Source organism: Lupinus angustifolius, chromosome LG01, assembly GCF_001865875.1.
Source record: "Lupinus angustifolius cultivar Tanjil chromosome LG01, LupAngTanjil_v1.0, whole genome shotgun sequence".
NCBI classification, from domain to species: domain Eukaryota; kingdom Viridiplantae; phylum Streptophyta; class Magnoliopsida; order Fabales; family Fabaceae; genus Lupinus; species Lupinus angustifolius.
Window position 1 is genome coordinate 2,567,439 of NC_032009.1, and position 22,078 is coordinate 2,589,516.

The 22,078-nt window shown below is 31.4% G+C and overlaps 1 protein-coding gene across 2 annotated transcripts; it reads right to left on the reverse strand.

The window, feature by feature from the left end:
• On the reverse strand, positions 17,443-22,078 carry LOC109346856 (protein SUPPRESSOR OF MAX2 1-like). Of its 2 annotated transcripts, XM_019586651.1 has the most exons (4): positions 20,718-22,078; positions 20,120-20,684; positions 19,361-19,643; positions 17,443-19,225 (listed from the first exon to the last, which is right to left on the reverse strand). In XM_019586651.1, exons 1-4 carry the CDS (start codon positions 21,337-21,339, stop codon positions 17,609-17,611), a joined length of 3,087 nt encoding a protein of 1,028 aa, XP_019442196.1. In that variant the 5' UTR covers positions 21,340-22,078; the 3' UTR covers positions 17,443-17,608. The 2 variants fall into 2 exon arrangements, with proteins under 2 accessions (XP_019442196.1, XP_019442195.1); XM_019586650.1 differs by having other exon boundaries at positions 20,120-22,077.

Here is a 22,078-nt window from a genome sequence, read left to right on the forward strand (position 1 = left end):
TATATATATAATTCTATAATTTCATATTTGTTACATAAATTAAATTTGAGTCGGAATGGAGATAGTTATCATTTATATCAAACTCGAACTTAAACCTAATGCTGAAATCAGGGAAAACTCCAACATAATCAAAATGGTTTTTCCACTCGGGTAAAGTTCAGGTTTGTAACTACATGTTCAGGTTAAAATGTTAACTTGTATCCCTACAAAAAAATGACAAACAAATTTCAGTTGTCTCTTTTCTAAGAATTATTTTATTCAACTTTGACGTTTGAAATAAGAACTAATGTGTCTGTTGTACCATAGGAGGAAAGTAAAAATAATATGAATTTTGTCAACGTCTTTTGTTGCGATGAATTTGGTTTGAAGACTAGACCCTCAATGCAGAATTTGTAGACACAAACCATAGACTGAAACAGGTTTCATGGTTATAGACAGAAAGTGGGATAAGATCCATCAGAATTGGTACACCTCTGCTGCACTCTAGAAAAATATTTAATAATTATAATTTAAATAATTTTTGTCAACTAATCAAAAGTAACGTACATAGAGTTATACAAAAGAGTGACACATGAGATTTGCAAGTGGAGAGTGGGAGGGATACAAATTTTCAGAAGGAAAAACATATTAGAACTAGCCTTCAAGTCTCGCACGGCTCACATTTTGGCCTAATGGTGGATATATTCTCTCCCATAAAAGTATATTATGGGATAGAATAATACATAATTATTAAATTTTTAATTTGAATATATTTTTTAACCAATTACAAATAATATTACATGAAGTAACATATTCCATTGACAACAAATGTGATTCCTTTCAACACAACGTGCCATTCACACCAAAGAAAGGAGACCTTGACCTTTTTTGGCAGTGATAGGTAAAAACCATAAAAAACACTGATTATGTAACTTATCTTTAAAAAACAATTATTGCTTTTTCAAGGGATAGGCTCGTAGGTCGTATAGAGATGATAAGGAAGGGAGCAGAAAATGTGAAAAGGACAAAGCTACTATGAGAAGCTTTTGTTAATCAATTTGATGAATTAGTGGCAATTGTGGTTTGCTTAGATCTAGTAGTTATTATTTGGTTTTCCTATTTGTAATATAGATTTAATCAAATTTGGTTTTATGGATAGATTTTATAAAGAATAATCGAATATGATAGATTTTAGACTCATTTATAAAAATAAATCATAAACCTTACATTTTCACATTTATTATACTCATATTTACTTTTAAGTTTTGAAATTTGTTGTATATTATTTATTGATATTTATGTTGTATCCTTTCATTTGGATAAATTATCTATACAAAATACAATTCACTATCTTATTTTCATTTGTCATTCAAAATGCGTGTTTCATGCATCAACTCGTATTGTAAATTTTGAAGTAAAATATAAATGACAGAAATTGCAGCCATGTGTAATTTTAGGATCAAATCATATTGATACTCTAAATCAATCAAATCAAAAAACATATATTTTTTATGTTTAGTTCAAATAGTTTTCTACCTTAATGGAAGTGGTGCTTCTTGGAGTAACAAAAGTGTCATTAATCAAGTGTTTCATTCACCCTCTTACCTTTCAGTTTAATTTCAAATATTATTGTCCACTGTGAAGAAAAAGCTTTTGTACGTAAACAATGACTCAGGACCAGAGGAAACAAAACAGAGCAGAGAAGACGGCCCAAGGCATATAAGGTGGGCTTATGTAACAAAAAAACTAAGGTTGGCTTTTATCCAGGAACGTGAAAAAGGGTATACTGCAACTTCACATGCCAAACAAAACAAAAACATGTTCGGAACAAATTATTGGCCCACACAAAATTAGCATGCGAAACGATGCACAATATCTTCTTAGAGCCACAAAGATTGGAAGGGATATGGTATTGCATTAACATTGTTATGCCGTGAACAAAAACTAAAATAAAATGAAGCTAATGGATAACAAAACTTACGTAGATCACAAGTTGACATTATGAGACCAAAATTGCACATGGTCTCTGGCACGCATGTTTCTACAAGATTTTGGAGTTATGCTACATTGCTTCTGTGCGAATCTAATGAATAAAAACATATTAAATGAGAAGTGCAACTTTTAATGCCTTATACTTTAAGTAATTTGTATGAGTAAAAAATGTCACTTTTAGTCATTAATTTAATTTGCATGTATTGTAAGTAAGGATGGAAGTGGTTCCAAATCAAATCGTGGAACCAATGAAATTAAACCAATCTGAACTGAAAATGTAGTTCGATTTAATTTTCCTTGCGGTTTTTCTGTGGAATAATTTACATTCAGCTTGGTTTAGGGTTTTATAGGTTTTTAATCACGAAAACAAATATGAATCGTGTATCCATATTCCTAAATTCATAAGCTCCACACACCTTATATCAGTTCATGTTTCAAATCTGACTCTTGCAGTTTGTTTAATAATATGAAGAGTTATTGATAACATTATTACAATGGTACTCTCTAGTTTTTCAATTTTTAAAAAAATGATAAAGGAGACGTGAATCGATGAACCAAACTGGACCATATTTAATTTGTTTGGTTGTGTTGTTGTAAGATAACAGGATTTGAAGTGAACCTAACTAACTACTTTTATTAGGTTCAGTTCATAAACTAATCTAAATGTCTAATGGAACTATTGCACCACTAATTAGCATAAGTTATCAAATTATTTAGATGTACTAATTAGCATTAATTTTCACCCTTTTGATCTTCAGTATAATTGTTATGCTTTTTTAAAGAATCAAAATTAGGCACAGTCAATGCTAAATGTTTGGACAAGCGTGTTTTAAATGTAAGAAGAAAAAGAAATTGTTAAGTTATCAAAATATGAACGGATTCATGTATAAAACTCGTTTTACTGATCAATTTAGAGTGCAACATAGAGATAATATAGAAAATCCACAGTAAATTAAATATTGAAGTGTTTAAACTTTAGAGAGAGAAAATGTGACGTAAAAAGATAAAGCACTTAAAATTCAGGCATGAATATCATGGGAGAGGTAGTTGTTGAAACTTTTCCAAATTTATTTCATACTTAGCTTTAAAGAATGGATGAACAATATCGGGATGCTATGAATGAATGCACTATTAGTAATGTCACATTCAAAAGGCTATTATAGATATTCTAGTTTTTTATGCGACACGTAGAATACAGGTAGCAGTTTCATTTCATTTGCACATGTCTTCTATTATATCAAAAGTAAACAAGAGAACCAACCTTCTGGAAAGTAATTTACCATGCTACCCCCGTGCCATTCACATGCTAGTCTAATGGTTGTTTGTTTATTTGTTGCATGATTTTTCTACTTAGGAGATAACTAAAGTGCTGATTAAAAATTTATGAGCTCATGCATATGCAAATGATAAGCATCATATTTTTTGTACACCAAAAGTTAAGTATGGGTAAATAATTAATCTCTTTCAGCGTGTGCGACAGCCCCTCCCAACAAATGTTACTTTCATAAACCGAATATTTGACTTTTTGATCACCTAATAGGATATTATACCACTAGATCAACATTTTGTTGGTAAATGATAAGCATCATGTGCCTAACATATCCATTTTCTCAACAGTTGGTAATTTTAAAGTCATTGGATGGTGAATTATGGATGGGAGCAGTTTTGATTGGATCAGAAAAGGGTGCAGCCAATCTAATTGCAAACGTGATGGTGGTGCTAAAGTGACCCACTTTGAGGTGGCCCCACTCATCAACCATGAGAAATATTAAACTATAGAAAAAGGTGAATAAAAATGTTAATTTAAACATTGATTAGGGAACAGGTAAGCATGATGCTCTAAAAGCCTGGCGTATCTACGAAAAGATGAGCACTAAAAAAGGTATGTTTTCCTTCGTCAGCTACTTTTTCCATCAACCATGCCTCTCTTAACTCTATATCAAACTAGTAGGTTACTGTGCGAGTGATAAAATATTTTGCATCAAATTCTGCTTTTTATGTCAATTTAAATAAAAACTTTACCAAGCAATTATTATTTATCATAAACCCGGGGATCCACCCTCTATGATTACGGTTGTTATGTATATAAAAAAATATTGTCGATAATAAAAAATAATAATAATAAATTAATTAAATTATCATCATCATAATATTCAAATTATCATCATTTCATTAATTTCTTTTCACTTATTGTTATCACGGGTAAGTTAAAAAACATTGACTAAATTTTCAAAATGGCAAATGAATGTGAGAATTTCCCCTTTGAAAATGGATATAGAAAAGGAAGAACTATCGGGCGTGATACTTATATCGAGAAACTAAATAATAATAATAATAATAATAATGCATATAAATTAATAAGGGAAAAGAGCATTTGACAACTCTAATTTTCTTTCCTTTTGCTTACTAAAATAAAATATGAGTAAGATAGGGCTAAGCGTGGCTTCAGGTGTCAGCATCTTCTTTTTTAAAGGTAATAGAAAAATGTTGATTCAGGCAGTATTCCTTACAAGACAATCCTTAGCCTTTTAGGGGTTTAGGTAAAGTCTAAAGAGATCGAAGTATATACATCATTGGAGGAGTGTGTGTGAAAGAAGGAGAGTTATCATGGTTGATTATAATATATGGGTTTGATCTTATACTTTATAGAAGATTACAAAAGTAGAGTGAAGCAGGTTAAAAGCATATGCTTGACTAATTAATACTATAGACATCCATCTTTTTCTACATTCATTTATCCTATCTTATACATGTGGATACTTTATAGCAACTTGTCCATATGTCATATTATATATTTTCATCAATAAATTTTTGGTAAAATCGGTATCAAACATGATTTTAGATACACTTTATTTATTTCGAGAATATAAGTTAATAAAAGAGATTTAGATGGAAAAAACAAAAATAAAATTATTAACCAATAGAATTAAAATTGATTCAAACAATAAACAATCGTAATTAAAAAAAAATTTGTTTCTCATATATACCATTGCACAGGAGGCAATCATGTCTGAGCTGAGAACATCCACATGTATGTGAGGCTAACTCTCCTAGTAGATCTTTTTTTCAGCCACAAGACTCGAATCCGAAACTTCGCTTAAGAGAAATCAATCATGTAGCACTTGAACCAACACTCGTTGGTAAATAAAAAAAAATGTATTAGAATAAAATAAATCTCTCACAAGTCTAATATAAATTGAGTTAGGTATTATTGATATTCTCAAAGATTTATTCACTTTCTACCTTAACCAAATATACTTTTACAAAATAAAACTTAGTGATTAAATTAAATAGGGTCGTGCCCTGATTTTCGGTCAAAAATGTAGAAAAATCTTTTGGCTCAATCACATTAGGTCTTGGACTTTGATATACAGGTTCAGGAGTCGATTACACACTATGGAAAGTATTAGCATCCTAGTTGCCCGTTTGAACGGTACCCTACTAATTGCATGGATTATTAATTGTGTTATTATTATATTTTTACCAACAAAAAACTTTATTTTATTATTATGTCTCACAAGAGTGAACTTGGTCCTACGTAACCCTTTTTGGGAATCAAGACTACATAGTTTTTTGGGTAGAAATTTTTTGTTTGCTGAGTGATTTTATTTCTTAAAAGAAGTAACGTTTAAATTATTATTTTTTAAAATGAGTGAATCAACATCCGATACCGCATCTCATATTAAAACTTAGTTAAAAAATTCCATTTTTTGCTTTTTTATTTAAAAACCGTTTTTTTAATATGAGCGAAACATAGCCCTTACGTCCGATACTACATCTCATATCTTAAAATTGTGGTAATGTGATTTCATTTTTTTTATTGACTCATAGATCTTTTTTTTATATATTTTTTGAATAAGTTTTCAATTGATATATGGTATAAACTAATTAATTACCTATTTTGCTTTAAAAATAAATATTTATTAAAAAGAATGTTGTAGTGTGTATGTAAAGAGTGTATTATTTATATATTTAGTTTTTTGATGTAGTTATAGTTATATGTTATAATCATGATAATTATTATCACTAATACAATTATTGAAAACAAAAATAAAACTACTATAAAAGAAAGTAATGAAAATGACATACCTCTCATGCTTATTCCAACAACAATGGAATGTTGCAACTCCTAGGGAAAATGGTGCAAAAAAGGTTAACCAACACCGAGCAGGCATGTAGGAAGTTTGTGTGCAAAAATAAACTCAGAGACATGACTTTAACATATAATTGAAGCTTCTTTTACAATGTATTTTAATGCAATTATAATTTCTCGTGAGTTTCTTTGTGTTTTTTTCTCATTTTGTGTACGGAAGATCTTGGATTATTGTTTTTTGGTTGAAGATGGTTGTTTTTTGATGATCGTGCATGGAAGATGATATTTATGGAAGAAAATGATTGATGATTGTATTTTTTATTGAGAGAATGGTTGAAGATTATTGGCAATAGATGATGAATGAAAGATTTTTTTGGATGAAATTCTTATGGATTTGTGGTTGAGTAAAAGATGAATGAGAAATTGATGAGTGAGTTGATGGGTGGTTGTGTGTGTGAGATTTTGGGATTGTTATGAATGATATGAATTTGTTGTGTATGAGGGATTTTTGGGATTGTGAATGGAGGATTTTGAGAAATAGATGATGAGTGAAGGATTTTTAGAATCGATGATTGATGGATGAGTTTTTTGAGAATGGATGATTTTTTTAAGGATTATGATTTGTTAGGAAAGAAAAAATGATGTGGTTTTCTCTAAAGGCTATGAATTTTAGCATGTTTAAGTCAAATGCAATCTCCTAATAAATTCAAAGAAGAGAAAGAAAGAAACTCGATTTTTACTATTAAAAAAATTTCAAAATTTTGAATTTCATCATTAAGACAAAATATTTGAAAATTCAAAGTAATCAATAGTTACAAAATGAATTTATAAGATATATTTTGTATTTTGGGATTATTATAAATGTACTTTTTCAATTAAAATGCTCAAACAATTTTTCTTAGAAAGTCTAAAATTATTTTAACCTACGTTAGTGTAGGAATAATAAATTTTACTCTAAAAAAACTAGATTTGGATTTAATTTTCATGCAAAACTTATAAAAGCATTGTTATTTTTGTAGGATCATGACAAATATTTTTTCTTCTTATTCTTACCATATGCATGAGAATTAATCAAATTTGTCATTGTAAATATTTTTTAAAGAATTGATTCTAGCTAATAAGTGATCATTAAGTCACTTAAAAACTATTTTTAAATTTCTCTTTAAATAAAAAACAAAAATGGATAAAATATAAGTCATGATGAAGTTATTCATTATCCATTAAATACTCTTTTCAAAATTCCTTTTTTTTATTCTTGGAAACAATTTTGTTACTGAATTCAATTAAACTCCCTTCGAAATTCAAATTGAAATTTTATGTGTTGGGTCATTGTGCCAAAAAAAACATTTTTTTTTATTTGTTTATAAATTTTTTGAAAAAATGTATTTTGGGCTGAACAAAATTAGGTATTCACAAATAGTAAGGAAGGTTAATAGATAATTTAGAATACCAATAATAACGCCCTATATATAATAGGTAAGTACACTAATCTCTTGGAAAAAAATTATACATACACAACTATATTTCGTACATTTATGTATTATATTGTTGTAGCTTAACCATTTTTCTTAAATAGAGGTTATGTTTACATATCCTATTTAATATATCGTTTACACCATTTATTTTCTAAAAAATAATATTAAATGTAATAAAGACCAATACAGTTAAATATGTTTTACCTCTAATAGTTAACGAGAAAAAAATATTAGAGTGAAAATATAAGAATTTTTACACTATAAAATAATTCATCATTCATATTTAATTAGTTTTAACTCTTAAATATAAATAATGCATATGATTGATAAATGTGGTACTGATGTATAGAACTTTATATTAACTACAAATAGATGTTACACTCATATTTAACAACAAACTTAATGAAGGGTATTTGAAAGAAACATTTGGTAATGGCCAAAGTTCTCTAAAATAAGCTTATTTTTAATTTAAGTGAAAATGTATTCATCGTTAATTAGATTTGTATATAGAAATCTCGACTCTCTAGCTAAGAGGAAACACACACCCTTAAAAGTACTGGTGTACATGCAGAGAAGTTACATAGATTTTTTTTGAATGGTCAAGTAGTTTTAGTGACAACTTAATTATCACTATGACCTACGTCATTGCTGTTCAAAGTGGAGAGCAATGATTCCAACAGAAGTCGTTTTCCTTACAAAATTATTTATATAAATGTAGAATTTAAGCCATAATCTTTTCCGACGTGCACAATCTAGTAATCTATGTATAGATTTTCTCAACTCATATTTTAGCATAACTTTTCACCAAACTGATTTATGCTGGGACCTGCAATATACACGAAGTGTGTGTGAAAGTGTATATTCAATTGCATGTCTCGCACGCTAAGAAATTAAAATCAATCATAAATATGTTCGATCAAATGAATAATATTCCCTACCCAATCCTTTCTTTTTTATTCTAAATTACGATATCAGCCCGTAAAATAATGTATCCAAATGGGACAAATTAGGTAATAGTCAAAGTTTTTTGTGTGTGACCCTATAAGGTCTTCAGCGACTTAGATACGAACAATGACCCACTCCTCTTGTTTGTCCTAATAAGATTCTTCAAGGGGCATTCATTCAGGGCATGGAAAATTCACAGTAAAGTTAAGCACCGTCCTTCATGGCCAACCAACTTATTTAATCAATAAAGGGAAACGGAGTCGAAAGAAAAAGGATTTTCAAGATCCTAAAACCACAAAAAGAAGAAATTTGAAAGAAAAAAAATGGTGGGTGAGGAGTCGAATCAATATTCAGATGCAAGAGCAAAAAAGGTTCAATTTTCAAGCTTAAAATTTTCCGCTAGCACTACATTTCAAGTTAAGCATTATTATTTCTATTATTGACATTCCTTTCATTCCCATGTGTTGGAAAAAGCACTACACTTCCAGGCCCACTATCTCTTTCAATTTAGGTTTTAATTTTGACTTCTGTCATTCACCCAAAAGACAATCTAATTCCAAAAGAATCACAATCCTATTGCTGCTTAATTTTCACATGAATTGAAATAAATATACTATCCCCATAAATCAATGAATTGGAAGGCTCTAATTGCAAAAACAAATTAATTAGAAAATACATTTGGCCAACCACATTGCTATAATTTGCTTGACTTCCAACATGTATTCATATGAGCGTTTTTAATAGTATCTACATGGATTCGATATGTATGGTGAGTTATTAAATATTTGTTTAATACTAACATTGTAATTAAAATTTAAAAAGTTGCTACTAAATGTCATATATAACAATTCATAGTAAGCATTATATTATTTAAAAAATAAATCATGTTAATATATGATGATGTAGCCAAACATTACTTTAACCACAAGAGATAAAATTTGGTTTTGAATTGTAGTTATACTTTGGAAGAAGGAATATATTCCTGAATGAATTAGACATAATATAAGCATCGAGGTGGAACCCGCATTATACTGAAAAATAATAATGCTACCTCGGATTCCTATAATCTTATATGCCCTTTCATGGTGAAAAGTGAAAACGATTGCATATATTATGGATCTTTCTGAACTTCTAAGGATACTTTGCTCCTTTTTGAGGAAGCGTGCGATATAAACAGATTCAGACAGATAAAGTTTGTGGTTCACCAAAAGCATCCCAACACTTTGACATTGGTTTAGCTACTTTTTCTTTCTTCTTCCCAAAACATTTAGACGTGACAATGAAAAAGTAGGTTAATTTGTTACATGTTGACAATTCTGATGTGAACACTTATAGAACATCGGTTCTCTGTCTTTATGGCCCATCAAAATGGAGCCTGCATGATAAGTACTATTTTATTCTTTCCCTTGCTCTGTATGTACGGTTCCTTGCATTTGCTTATGGTTATGTATTTATGCTTAGACGTACAACGTCACAAACTAAATATATAAGGATGTAAGTTTAGTTTATTAATTGATAATAAAGGTATGTTTAGAGATAAATCCAACTGTTAAAATTATGTCATGTCCTATTTAATTATTATTATAAAAATATTTTTCAAATTTTAAAAAATATGACACATGACATAATTTTATCTGAATGAGATAACTTACTTGATCATATCATTTTTTTAAGTATTTAATAGCAGTAAAAAGGGAGTTAGAGTCATCTCGATTGATGGAGAGATAAATACTTCAAAAAATAAAGAGAAATACAACTTTTAATGACATATTTACCTCTTTAATTACAATATAATTATATTATTATTATAAAGAACAAGTAAAAAACATGTATTTGTTTCTCCATTAAAAAGATATGATTCTTGGTAAAAAATAACAGTGTTTTGACATCCTTTCTTACATTCAACATATTGAGCAATTTCTTAAAACTTCTTATTTATTACATTCAAAAGTTTGTTTGATCTCATTCCATACCTTAGAGCTAAAAACATCACCCCATAATTATTTATATAAGTTTTATACATTATTATTATATTATCTAATATTTATAATTAACCATTATTAAGTCATCAAAAAATAATTCAAATGAAGTGGATAACGTAATGATTATGTATAATTTTTTACAATAACAATATATAAATATAACACTCATAAAAAACATAATGGAATGTTTTATATTTGTATCTTCGAATTAATATGTATTATCCAAATATATGGTTATATGTTATACTTTTTGTTTGTAAGTATATGTTATGTTGTTAGTAATTAAAGGATTAATTTTGATTTACCCCTCGGTGTAGAACATTTTTTTACACAACCAATCAATTATATACTAATACATTGCTGGTAAAGAAAAGTTTGTCATTGTTAAAAAAATACCCATTGTTACAAATATTTTACTTCAAGATCACTACATTAAAAAATATGTGAATGTGTGACAAAATAATTAATTAATTAATTATATCAAAATTAAAACAATTATATGGTTCACTCATATTGTAAAAGTCTTATATAGGGCTAATATAATAGTAATGTTATATTCTCATATTAAATTCTTATATAAATAATTTAATCTACAAAAAATGACATATATCACTTATAAATCAATCATTAATAAATAAAGTATTACCTTGTGATATATATTAATTTCTTGTGTATATGAGAATTTATTACGAATCCGTCATACATTACAATCAAGTTTAAAAGTCAACTTAGGAGTATAAAGGGGATCATTGTCCAATTAATAGGCTCATAATTTATGAAAAAAATAATAACCCATTAGGTATTTAGCTTAAAGGGGGGAAACTCTCCTAAACTATATTAAGCTTTGATTTGATAATCTTAAACTGGCTTACTTCTATTACCGTTTGAAGCATGAGTTCTTTCAGATCATGTTTCAGCTAGTTTTTATCAAACACGTTATCTCATCTCTCTTCAGCCTGAATTTCCATGTATCATGTATGCTATTCTTCTGGTTAAGGGTTTGAAACCCCTTATACTCTTTTTAATACAATTTTGCCTTATCCAAAATACACGTATTGAAGGGTAAAACATTACACTACACATACTTTGTTATTTTTACGCCTAAACGCCTATATCTACTTTTATACCGCGACTATATTTTCATGAAAAACAATTCGAAACCTTTCCCTTAAGCCTGACACGACAAGAGTAATGGACACAAGTATAAAGGTGTGGTGGTGCATGGGTTGGGATAACACGACACCGAACACTACTTTTCTCTTGTCCAACTTGCCTTTGCATATAGACAAACTCAATTATAGATTTTTTTTGTTCACTTAACTATTATTCTCCTATCTCAGTGTGGGGCCACAATTACAATGATATTCTCTTTCCCTCATAATATACTCCCATATCTTTACTTAAATATTCAAAATACATTCGGTTAATAATTCTCCCACACATGTGGCTATGTTATCATCATGGTAGTTTTTATTGTTGATAAAAACATAGTAGTTTTCTTGCACAAGAAGATTTCAATATTTTATTTTTAAAATAGTTTTTTTTACTGGTACTTAAGTATTTTTTATGAGATATAATTATGTTTGAGTTGGTGATATCCTATATAGAAACCAGTCATTTCAACAACAAAATTCAGTATACAAGATACCAATATGTATATAACGGCATTGATTTAGTCGCACACATTATTCTGACATGTTTTTTTATTAAAATTATATCCCACTAAATGAAAGCTTTATAGCTTATACTATGACCTCATTTTCGTGATTGGGCATGTGGACATGAGAAATACTTATCCATATTATTTGCGCTACATGTATATGCCGTGGTTATCTATGGATACCAACAAAATTTAAAGTTCAATTATATATTTGTAATGATTAATGTATATAAATAATAACATATTTAATAAAGTTCTTAATATAATTCGATCCTAATAATAAAAAAATAGATTATATATAATAGATTTATGAATATACTATACTTGTGTGATAGATATTAAAACACGTGTTTTTACCTATAAACTATTTTTGAGAAATGCACTTGTTGTAAATATTTTTGATAATTGTCCTCTTAATATTTTGTGTGAGAATATATACAACAACAAACAAAAAGATATCATAATGTTTTATTACTAATTATTTTTTTGATAATCCTATTGTTGTTGGTCAAGTGAAGGCACCACTAGATCCTTAGGATGATCAAAAGGTCAAGGGCCTAAGAGTGACACTTGTTGGGAGGACAATCTTAAATTATGAAAGAGATTAATTCCTTACAATAAGGTGGTGAAATATTATTGATAGTACCAAAAATATTATTGGGAATCATAAGATAGTCTGATGGCGAGAGTGAAAAGTTTAAGGGTCAGAGTATAAGACGTTATAAGTTCGAGTATCACCTGTAATAAATTAAAAAAAAGTTACAAGGTAGTTTGATAATTATGGTAAATGATTGAAATGAAGATTATTTAATGAACTATCATCATATGAACCAAGCCAAAATTATAGTTGATTAATGGAAGAGTTGGGTCGTGGTCAAGGCAGCTGGGCATCGTGACCGTGTCATTGCCTGAGTCATGACCGAGCTAATTGTGCAATCTGACCGTGCGAGAAAATAGGACTTGACCGAGGATATGCATCATACACATCTGGCCAACAAATCTGAGCGAGACATTGGTGCATCATTATCAGGTCTTGACGCACCAGGCCAAGCCTTGGCACATTAGGTGCACCAATCTGACCGAAACATGGTGCAGGTCTAGGCATCAATGAAGCACCAAATCCGGCATCAGTGGTGCACCAAATCTGGCATCAGTGGTGCACCAAATCCTACATCAGTGGCACACCAAATCCAACTTGGGCGCATTAGTTTTATTTGACTTGGGACACTTTGATGATACTTATATAAAGATGAGATTGTCGTAGAGCACCTTATTTTAGCATATGTTCAATTATGAATTAGTTAAGTTTGTTAAAGTTGTTAGGATTTAATTTTTCTGTTTTGAAGGGTTCTTAAGACCCAAGAAAGTAGTAAAAAGGCAAGTCTTATATTCAATAATAATCAATCAATAAGAGTTACATTCATATTCTTTCTTTCAATTATATTTTCGAATTCTTTTAATATTAAGGGTTCGAGTCTCACATACAATAAATACTAATATAATAAAATTGCCAATAAAAAATCAATATCATATTATTGATCCATATCATTTAATATTAATTTTTTTATTTGGACTTAGAACCAATTATATATAATGTATGGGTAGACTTTGCTTTCAGAATATATAAAACTCATTAATTATATCTGTAGCCTTTTGCATCAACTCTTCTTTTGAGGAGGAGGCAAAAAGGTTACCACTATTTTTTTTTGACTAAAATAGTAAGTATTCATTCATTCCACCTACTTGCTACCCAATTGTCCCGTGTAATTAAGGATTAAAGGACTACGTCATTTTCAATCATTAGTATTTTTTTAGAAGTTCTTAGTTTGAACGACCGTACATAATAATTGAATAATGGAATTGTCAAGTACACAATGGAAAATTAGTTTGTATGATATTCGCTTAGATAGTTTGGAATTGCATTATCACTTACTGTGAAGACTGTATACAGTACTTTGTATGCATAACTCTTTCTATCATTTTAATTTCTCCACAGCAATACATGCATGATACTAGTAACTTATATGTAAGAATTATAAATAGCGATAAAAAAAGTTCACAAAAATATTTTTTGGTATTTTTGTTTTGTTTTGTATGCTAATTATAAATAGCAATAAAAAAGTTCACAGGAATATTTATTATTAACTTTTAGTTTTGATAGGCAAACATTTATTTATTTAATTCCTATTTAAGGGGATGGTAGAGAGAACATTTCCTAGACCTTGTTATTACAATTACACCATAAACCAAACTTAGGACAAAATTTTAATATTTGCAACATTTATGAAATAAAAGTTTCCAATAATGATATTTTAGTTGAGCCATATAATTCTATTTCGGTTTCAGCTTATTATCCTCATCCATAATGGTTGAGGATGTTATGGATGAGGGTAAGGAGTTGAAAATAAAATATTGTAATTTTATTAAATAGATAATTATTTAATACATTGAAAAAATAATAGATTTACATTTTCAATATTTTGTTTTTTAAATCTTTATCATTTGTCTATCCTAAGAAAATTATTTTTAATTAGTAATTAACATTTTTATTTAATGCATTCTTAACTCTAGTATATATAACACCTCTAAGATGAGTTACTTAGAAATAAAATGAATGTAATAGTTTTTTCATATATATCAAGTTGACAAATTATTTTAGAAAGTGTAGCAAATTTTTTTTTTGGTATTAAGGGTATCCCTCACCCTATAGGTCAAAAATTAATTCTTTTCGGGTGTATGATTACCTCTCGCTCTCATGAATCAACTCTTGATTTTTTAATCTTTCTGACAATCTAATGATGTATTGTATTAGTAGACCCGTTAAAAGTGTAGCCAATTATTAAGGAGTGCTCGATTTAGGTGATATAAAAAAACTCAATTTGAAAGAACTATATGGTGGATTTATTATCGCTTGAACAGTATTGTGTGTTGTGGATGATACTTGATGTCTAAATTCGCTGTAGTGAAGGGAAATGAGAGCACCAAAAGAGAGAGAAGCGTGAGAAAAAAAATGCGTAACATAATGGAATGGAGGGAATAAAAATGAATGAGAACACATGCAGTGTTGAAGTCGTAAAGGAAATGATGGAGTCAAAAATGAGCTACTATAATTCAAATGAAGGAGATTATGTGAAGTAAGTTGGTGGCATCCTTTTGTCTTGTATTGGTAACTTTCACTTTCTTACAACCGTAGTCCAACTTGCCAAAAACAACAAACAATAAAGTTGTGCATTAATAGTCTTGCCTAGCGTTGAAAACAGGGTTGGTGATAAGGATATAGTGTCTTAAACTATATCTAAATTATATCATAGATTAATGAAAATATGTCATATCAATTAAAAAAATTAATTATTCATTATATTTTCTGTTGTTTGGTTCAATATCCGAAGAGGTAATGACAATACACGTTATATACATATAGCCAGGAACATACATCTTGGCTCCCAAGTCTCTAATTGGTAAGGAAAACACGTTAATGGAAAAATATTCGTTTGTGTCGGTAGGAAAGTGTCTCTTTGGTCATACGGATGTGCCTCGTTTTTTCTCCACCAAATTACGGGTAGTGAAAACGATGTATATATTGGGAGTTTTTATTTCTCATATTTTATAACAATTAACTTTTAAATATAAAATAGTACAAATGGATATAAATAATATATTGATGTATATATTTTTATATTAACAATATATAGATATTACATTCTTAATACACTAGTTAGATACACATGATAGTAACCAGAAAGCAAGGTTTAAGTTAGCTAATGAACTAGTTTCATATAAAATGGATGGTATCACTGACTTGCTCCATCCATTATAAACTCTTATTTATTCACGCTTAATTCCGTATATTCCATTTTTAACATCTATCTCTAAACCATGTGTAAAAATAATAATAGTATATGATAGTTTGTTTTGACTTTAAAAATGAGTCTCTATTTTTATACATTGCTTATATTACACCCATCCTATACTGTTTATTTTTAAATAATGATGAACCACAAATTCTCAATATTCCTTAAAAACAAAAATAAAGTGCAATGCAACGTAAGGAAAAATGTGATGAATATTTTCCTTTAAAATTTTCCTTTATAAAACTTTGCTCTCTTTTTATAAAAAAATCAACAAATATATCTTCACTCACCCTTATCTCATTAGCCATTACCATTAATTAATTATTATAAAATGCCTGCAGCATGAGTACTGTGTTTTTAGTTATATATCTATCATTACTTTATTTGAATATCTAGCATATGATGATATCGAGACAACATTCTATTATTGTGGACACATTTCAGCTTACCCTACTATATACTTATTTTATACCAATGCATATCTCTTTTTTGTGGCTGAAATGAAATGCTAAACAAGCCAAATGAAGGAGATACTTGACATACTTTTTATCATTTAAGAAAAATTCCAAAAAAGGAATAAAAAATAATATAAGAGAGGCATGAGGCATCAAAATTGTAATGTCGTATATGGTTTTGGTGTGAGGCAGAATCATGTCTCATTTCAACCCTTTACGTGACAGAGAGAGAACAACTCAACATTCACATCACTCTGCAACTGCTCTTCATTGATTCCTTAGATTTTGTACTGTCTTCATATTATTTGCTACCGTAAAAGCATAGTCCATTTCCTCCTCTTCTCTTTATTTTAACACATCCAATGAAATCAAGATAAATAGTAATTATATTTTTAGTTGCTATTTAATTATAAGTTTAAAATTTAGCACCTTCGGTATAAAGTTTTTATATTATCAGTACGTCATCTATTATCAATTTGTATTACTTTTATTTTAGAGTCAACAATGTTTAACAACATATGAATGATAGTGATTTGCTGACAATGTAAAAAATCCTTACATTATCATACCATACATATTAAATCCTTTAATAATATTTACAAAGGTGAATTGAGATGATAAATAATATTTATATCTTATGAGAAAAAATGTCTATTGAGTAGTCAAAATGACATAACTCTTACCCTTACTCTGACTCTTGTACTTACAATTAATTATAAATTAGCTTCTCAAACCTAACAAAATAATTATCTTCCAAAGAGGTGATGATTGGTTCAAATTGTATGTCTTCTTTATTTCCATGTGAAGGTTTTGATGTTACCAATTCAAGTAAGATGACCTCAAATAGTTAGACATAGAAAAAATAATTTATCTAATACTGGGTAAAGGTAGACTACAAAAATGGAAACAAGGGGAAAGTAGATAATACCCTCTTTTTATACATATAATTATTTTCCATTTAATTAACTTATATACCTATGCTTACAAAAATAAAAATAATAAAGTTTATAGACGCAAAAATTAATTAATCTTTGTATAACTAAAAAGATGTAAAATATAATCCTTCCACTTCCAACAGGTTTTCTTTTTTCTACTAACTGTATTTGACTTTTCCCTGCCAAATTGATCTATTTACATTTCTGAAACCTTCAAAAACGTATATTTTCACTCAAATGCTCAATACCCTTCTACCACCACTCTCACGGTCGCAGGTAGCCACTCTTCCGAGTTCCTGAGATCGGAGTAGCCGTCATCTTCGAGCTTAACCACCATTGAAGACTCATTGTCATAGATGCTTGAATTGAAATTCTTCTTCAGCTGCTGGAAACTGGGAACCAACACTTTCTCCATCCATTCTTCTATGCTAGCTTGGCCTAACCACACTCCACTAGCAATCTTCTCAAGAGCCTCCTCTTTCACTTCAATCAATATCCCATTCCCGATGATCGTAGAAAACCTTTTCGCGATGGATGTGGCGAAAGTGCGACGAATGAGGTTGAAATTCAAAGGCTTGAAGACAATGGCATCATCTACTAATTCTAGAAGGTCGCGGGGAATTGTTGAGGGTGATCTTTTATTATGAATGACATGATTGTCTTCATGGTCCACTGTGAGGTCACTTGAATTGAGTGACCCATCTGCTTTGTCCTCTTCATCTGCATCAGCAGCTTCATTGAGATCAAATGATAAGCCTGAATTCATCTCTTTTCTTGGTTTTAATGATCTTCCTTCACCGGATAACCAACTCGGTCTTCGTTTCGACGCCTTCTTAGACACCGATAGCCGAAGTTGCCAACCTCCTTTTGCTAAATTTGCAAGCTTTTCTTCATCAAGTGAATTTCCATTTGACAAGTAGCTGGAATCCTCTGGCAACCAATTTGCAGTGAGGATGAACATGACATTACCAAGACTGATTTCACGGCCATGAGAGTCAGGGAACCGGCCTTGCTCCATGGCTCTTTTTATGCTTCCGCGAATAAGGATATTGGCTTCATCAATGTCCTCAAGCAAGATGATAGAATGCGGATTCCTTCTTATAGCCTCTGCAATTCGATCGAGAACTGTTTTCCCACGGAGATGAGGAACATCAGAGTCTTCACCCCCACGCGATTGTGCAAGAGATATTATTATTGGATTGGACCCATTTACCAGCTCAGCAACAGCTGCTGCCATCTTCTTCTTGCCAACTCTGTCAGGACCCAAGAACAGTAACCACATGTCACCCTTTGATCCAAGTTGGTGTCTTTTTCCATTCCCCACTTTACACTGGGTCACGGTGGTAGCCACTGCAGATGCTACATCATGCTGCCACCACACCTTTTCACTAAGACCTTTGAGTAGCTTCTTGAAAGAATCGGCATCAAGTATCTTTTTGTTCTGTAATTCACCAAACTTGTCTTGCTTTTGTGACAAGCAGCCCAACAAGTCAATGATGGGCTGTTCTTGTGTTGCTTCTGGAATGGTATCTACTGGCTTTGTTTGCCCAAGTACCAGCTCTGTTGTTACTGGACTTGGCGGTACGTTGGCCACTGGTTCCGGTGGTGACTGGATAGGCATTGAATTTGTGCCCAATTGCAGTGAGGTTTCAAGATTCTTATTGAAAGGTATTTTTGGATGGAAATGTCGCCCCATCGAGCACACATTGTACAAGCCTGTCATTTTAAAAGGAGTCGGAGTAATCCTCTCTTTGCTCACATTTTGCTGATGAAATTTAGGATGTAAACTCATGCAGGTATCATGCCATTTCTTCTGCAATTCATGAGTCCTCTGCTTCACATCTTCTTGGCTTATACTCTATTTAAAGACGGGGAAAACAACAAGTAGATGTCATTAATTATCGAAGAAATCCACCAGCTAACAAAAACTAATTGAAAACTAGAAAGAAAAGAGCAACTGCAAGATTCTTTAACTTGGTATTATGAAAATTACCTGAGACTGATATTTGACTTTAGCAACTTGCAACCACCGTGGAAGAGGTGGAGAAGCTGCATCTGATTTGGATCCAGAATCAGATTTCTCATTTTCTTTCAACATTTCGGCAACTTCTTGCTCGCAGTTCCTCATACATTGTGGGCAACAAGTTGATACTCCATCAGGAGTAGAACCTATGTTCTCTGAGGCACACTTAGATGGAGTGATTGTTGTTGTTGGGAAAGCCCTTAGTGGAGACAGAGGCTCAAATGAGGTACCAAGAATGCTGTTGTTCCCAAGCCTGATTATAAGAAAATAAAATGATTACAAGAAATTAAAAAATGCTGAATAGAATGACCATATTTCAGAGCCCTAGACAAAAGCTAAATATCCTCTTGTCAATGACATTGTCCATGGAAGTAAGAACATGACGTGTTATACAATGAAAATGGAATATGTGAACACAAGAACAGACTTAACATATCAAATAAGATTCTCTAAAACTGCAGTCCTTTTGATCCTATGAATAATAATTCCTATTTCCATCTAACAAGAAAAAATGAATGTTAAGTATTTAATTTGATACCTAACAAAATAGATCACTTAGACAAAACAATGAAAAATATTTGAATTTACATAATAATTTCACGAAGGATAAAATTTGATGAAGATAGCATTACTGAATTAACCAAACAACCTCAGAAAACAATATCTCTGTCCAAACAATATATGTAGGATAAAGTTGTGATACAAAAGTAAACAGACAAATAAAAATACCTTGGAAACGTTCCAGGCAGAGGTGCTCTAGTGGTAATTGGCACAGCCTGAAGATCCCAATCATTTTCCATGGAAGGATGATAGACCTGACACCTCAAGTAAGTCTCACAAGTAGCAGTACCTAAAAGCCAAAGCCTTCCAGCACCACCCTCGCCAAACTTGGCTACCAATCGTGCCATCTCCTCAACTACGGCGCGACCGGCCTCCACTGCTGACAGTTGCTGTTTATTATCCAAACCACCAACTCCAAAACCAACAGGCTGTTCAACCAGCCATTTCAAGTCACCCAAATTCACGAAAACACCCGAATTACCCACCCGTGCTTCAATCAAATCACCCAATTCCTTCAGCCTCGCTGGTACAAGCGCTCTATCAGAAGGAATCTCCTTCTCCAAATGAATCACATGAGCATTACTAAAACCGAAACTCGCTTCTCCCAACTCCTTATTCTCAATTTTTTCCAACACCTTTTCGATCGCAGCCTCTGGCTCTGATTCACCCACCAAGATCGGGTTCCTCTTCTTCCTCCTCATCAATATATCAACAACATTTTTCACTTCATCACCTCTCTGAACCTGTCCCAATTGTCCTGCACCACCACTCCCCTGTTGCAACCTCGGATTCAAATACAAGCTCCGACACATTGGCTGCGCCGCCGGCGTTGCCACGGTGGCCGGCCTGAACCCCAATCCAATAGAATTGGAATTAGAAGGCGCTGAATTCAGCGACTGTTCGATCGTGGCCTTCACGGCGGGACTAGAAAAACTAGCTTCCCTCATGACCCTGCTAACACTAGGATCATCAAGAATCGATATAATTAACTGTTCTAGCTCGACTTTCACGGCAAGGAGAGGCTGTTGCTGCAGCTCCGGGTAACCACGGCGCTGATGAGCCTGAGCACGCTTCAGAGCAGCCATAAGAGCATTTGAAATCGGTGGCTCCGTTGAAGTGCTTGTGTTCTGTGAAGTTGGTAACCGTTCAAGCGCGACACTGAAACAGAGCTCCAAAGCTCTGCACTGAAGAGGGTGAGAGGAATTGGGGTGCGATTTTATGCATGCTTGACGGAGATACCCTGATGGGGATAACAGAAGCGTTGCCGCCACGTGAAGCGGCGTCGTTTGACTGTGGTTCCGGCGACCAGCCTCCGTGATTGACTGGTTGAGAACGGTTGCCGCTTCCGGCGTTAACGTTTGTTGGATTGTGCTTAGTCCAGCTCTCATTTCCGGTGTGAGATAATTGGATATGGTTCCAGCTCAATACAATAATCCAGTTATAAAAAAAGAGTTTTTCTTCACTTTCTTTCAAAAGGATCACAGTTTCAAGTTTAAAGTTGGAATTTTGGTTTGTGAGTTTGAATGAATTAAATGATGAGAGGAGAAAATAAGAAGGAAAATTTTATGTGAATCTTATCTGAGATAACCTTTTCGGGTTACTTGACTTTATTGTATGAAACCTACACTTGTGTTGTTTCATAACCTATGAGCCCCCACCAAGTAGAAAACGAAATTTGTGTGTGGTGTGGGAAAATCAGAAGAGAACAGCTCAGTACAGACAAATTCATATTTTTCAATGGTTGGAATGGGAAAGGTTGGGCAAAACAATTTAAACAAGCTTTTTACAAACACAAACAAAAATCAATAGCTTAACTTTCTCCCTTGCTTTTAAGTAGTTTCCACTTTCCAATGTGGTCTTTCTTTTAACCTTCAACCTCCCTTGAGTGTTACCCAAAAAGCTATTTTGAGAATTCAACGTGAAAATGAAATATCAGATCCCTTCCTCACTCAAAAAAACAACCCCATTACTTCTTTTCTTTTCTCTATCTCTCCTTTCTCCATTTCAACTTGCTTTCTATATCTATTAATCTATTATACATCTCATAAAGTATAACAGAATTGTCCCTCACAATATAAATTGGTAAAGTGGTTAATATAAAGCTACCACCTTTTTTTGAAGTAAGCA

Bases quoted from the DNA above. Each gene is read 5' to 3' on its own strand.
- LOC109346856 (XM_019586650.1), bottom strand. From the start codon at position 21,339: ATGAGAGCTGGACTAAGCACAATCCAACAAACGTTAACGCCGGAAGCG. The intron at 19,644-20,119 runs GTATTTTTATTT...TCTTATAATCAG, and splicing joins CTGCCTGGAACGTTTCCAAG to GCTTGGGAACAACAGCATTC. The intron at 19,226-19,360 runs GTAATTTTCATA...GTCTTTAAATAG, and splicing joins AAGTCAAATATCAGTCTCAG to AGTATAAGCCAAGAAGATGT.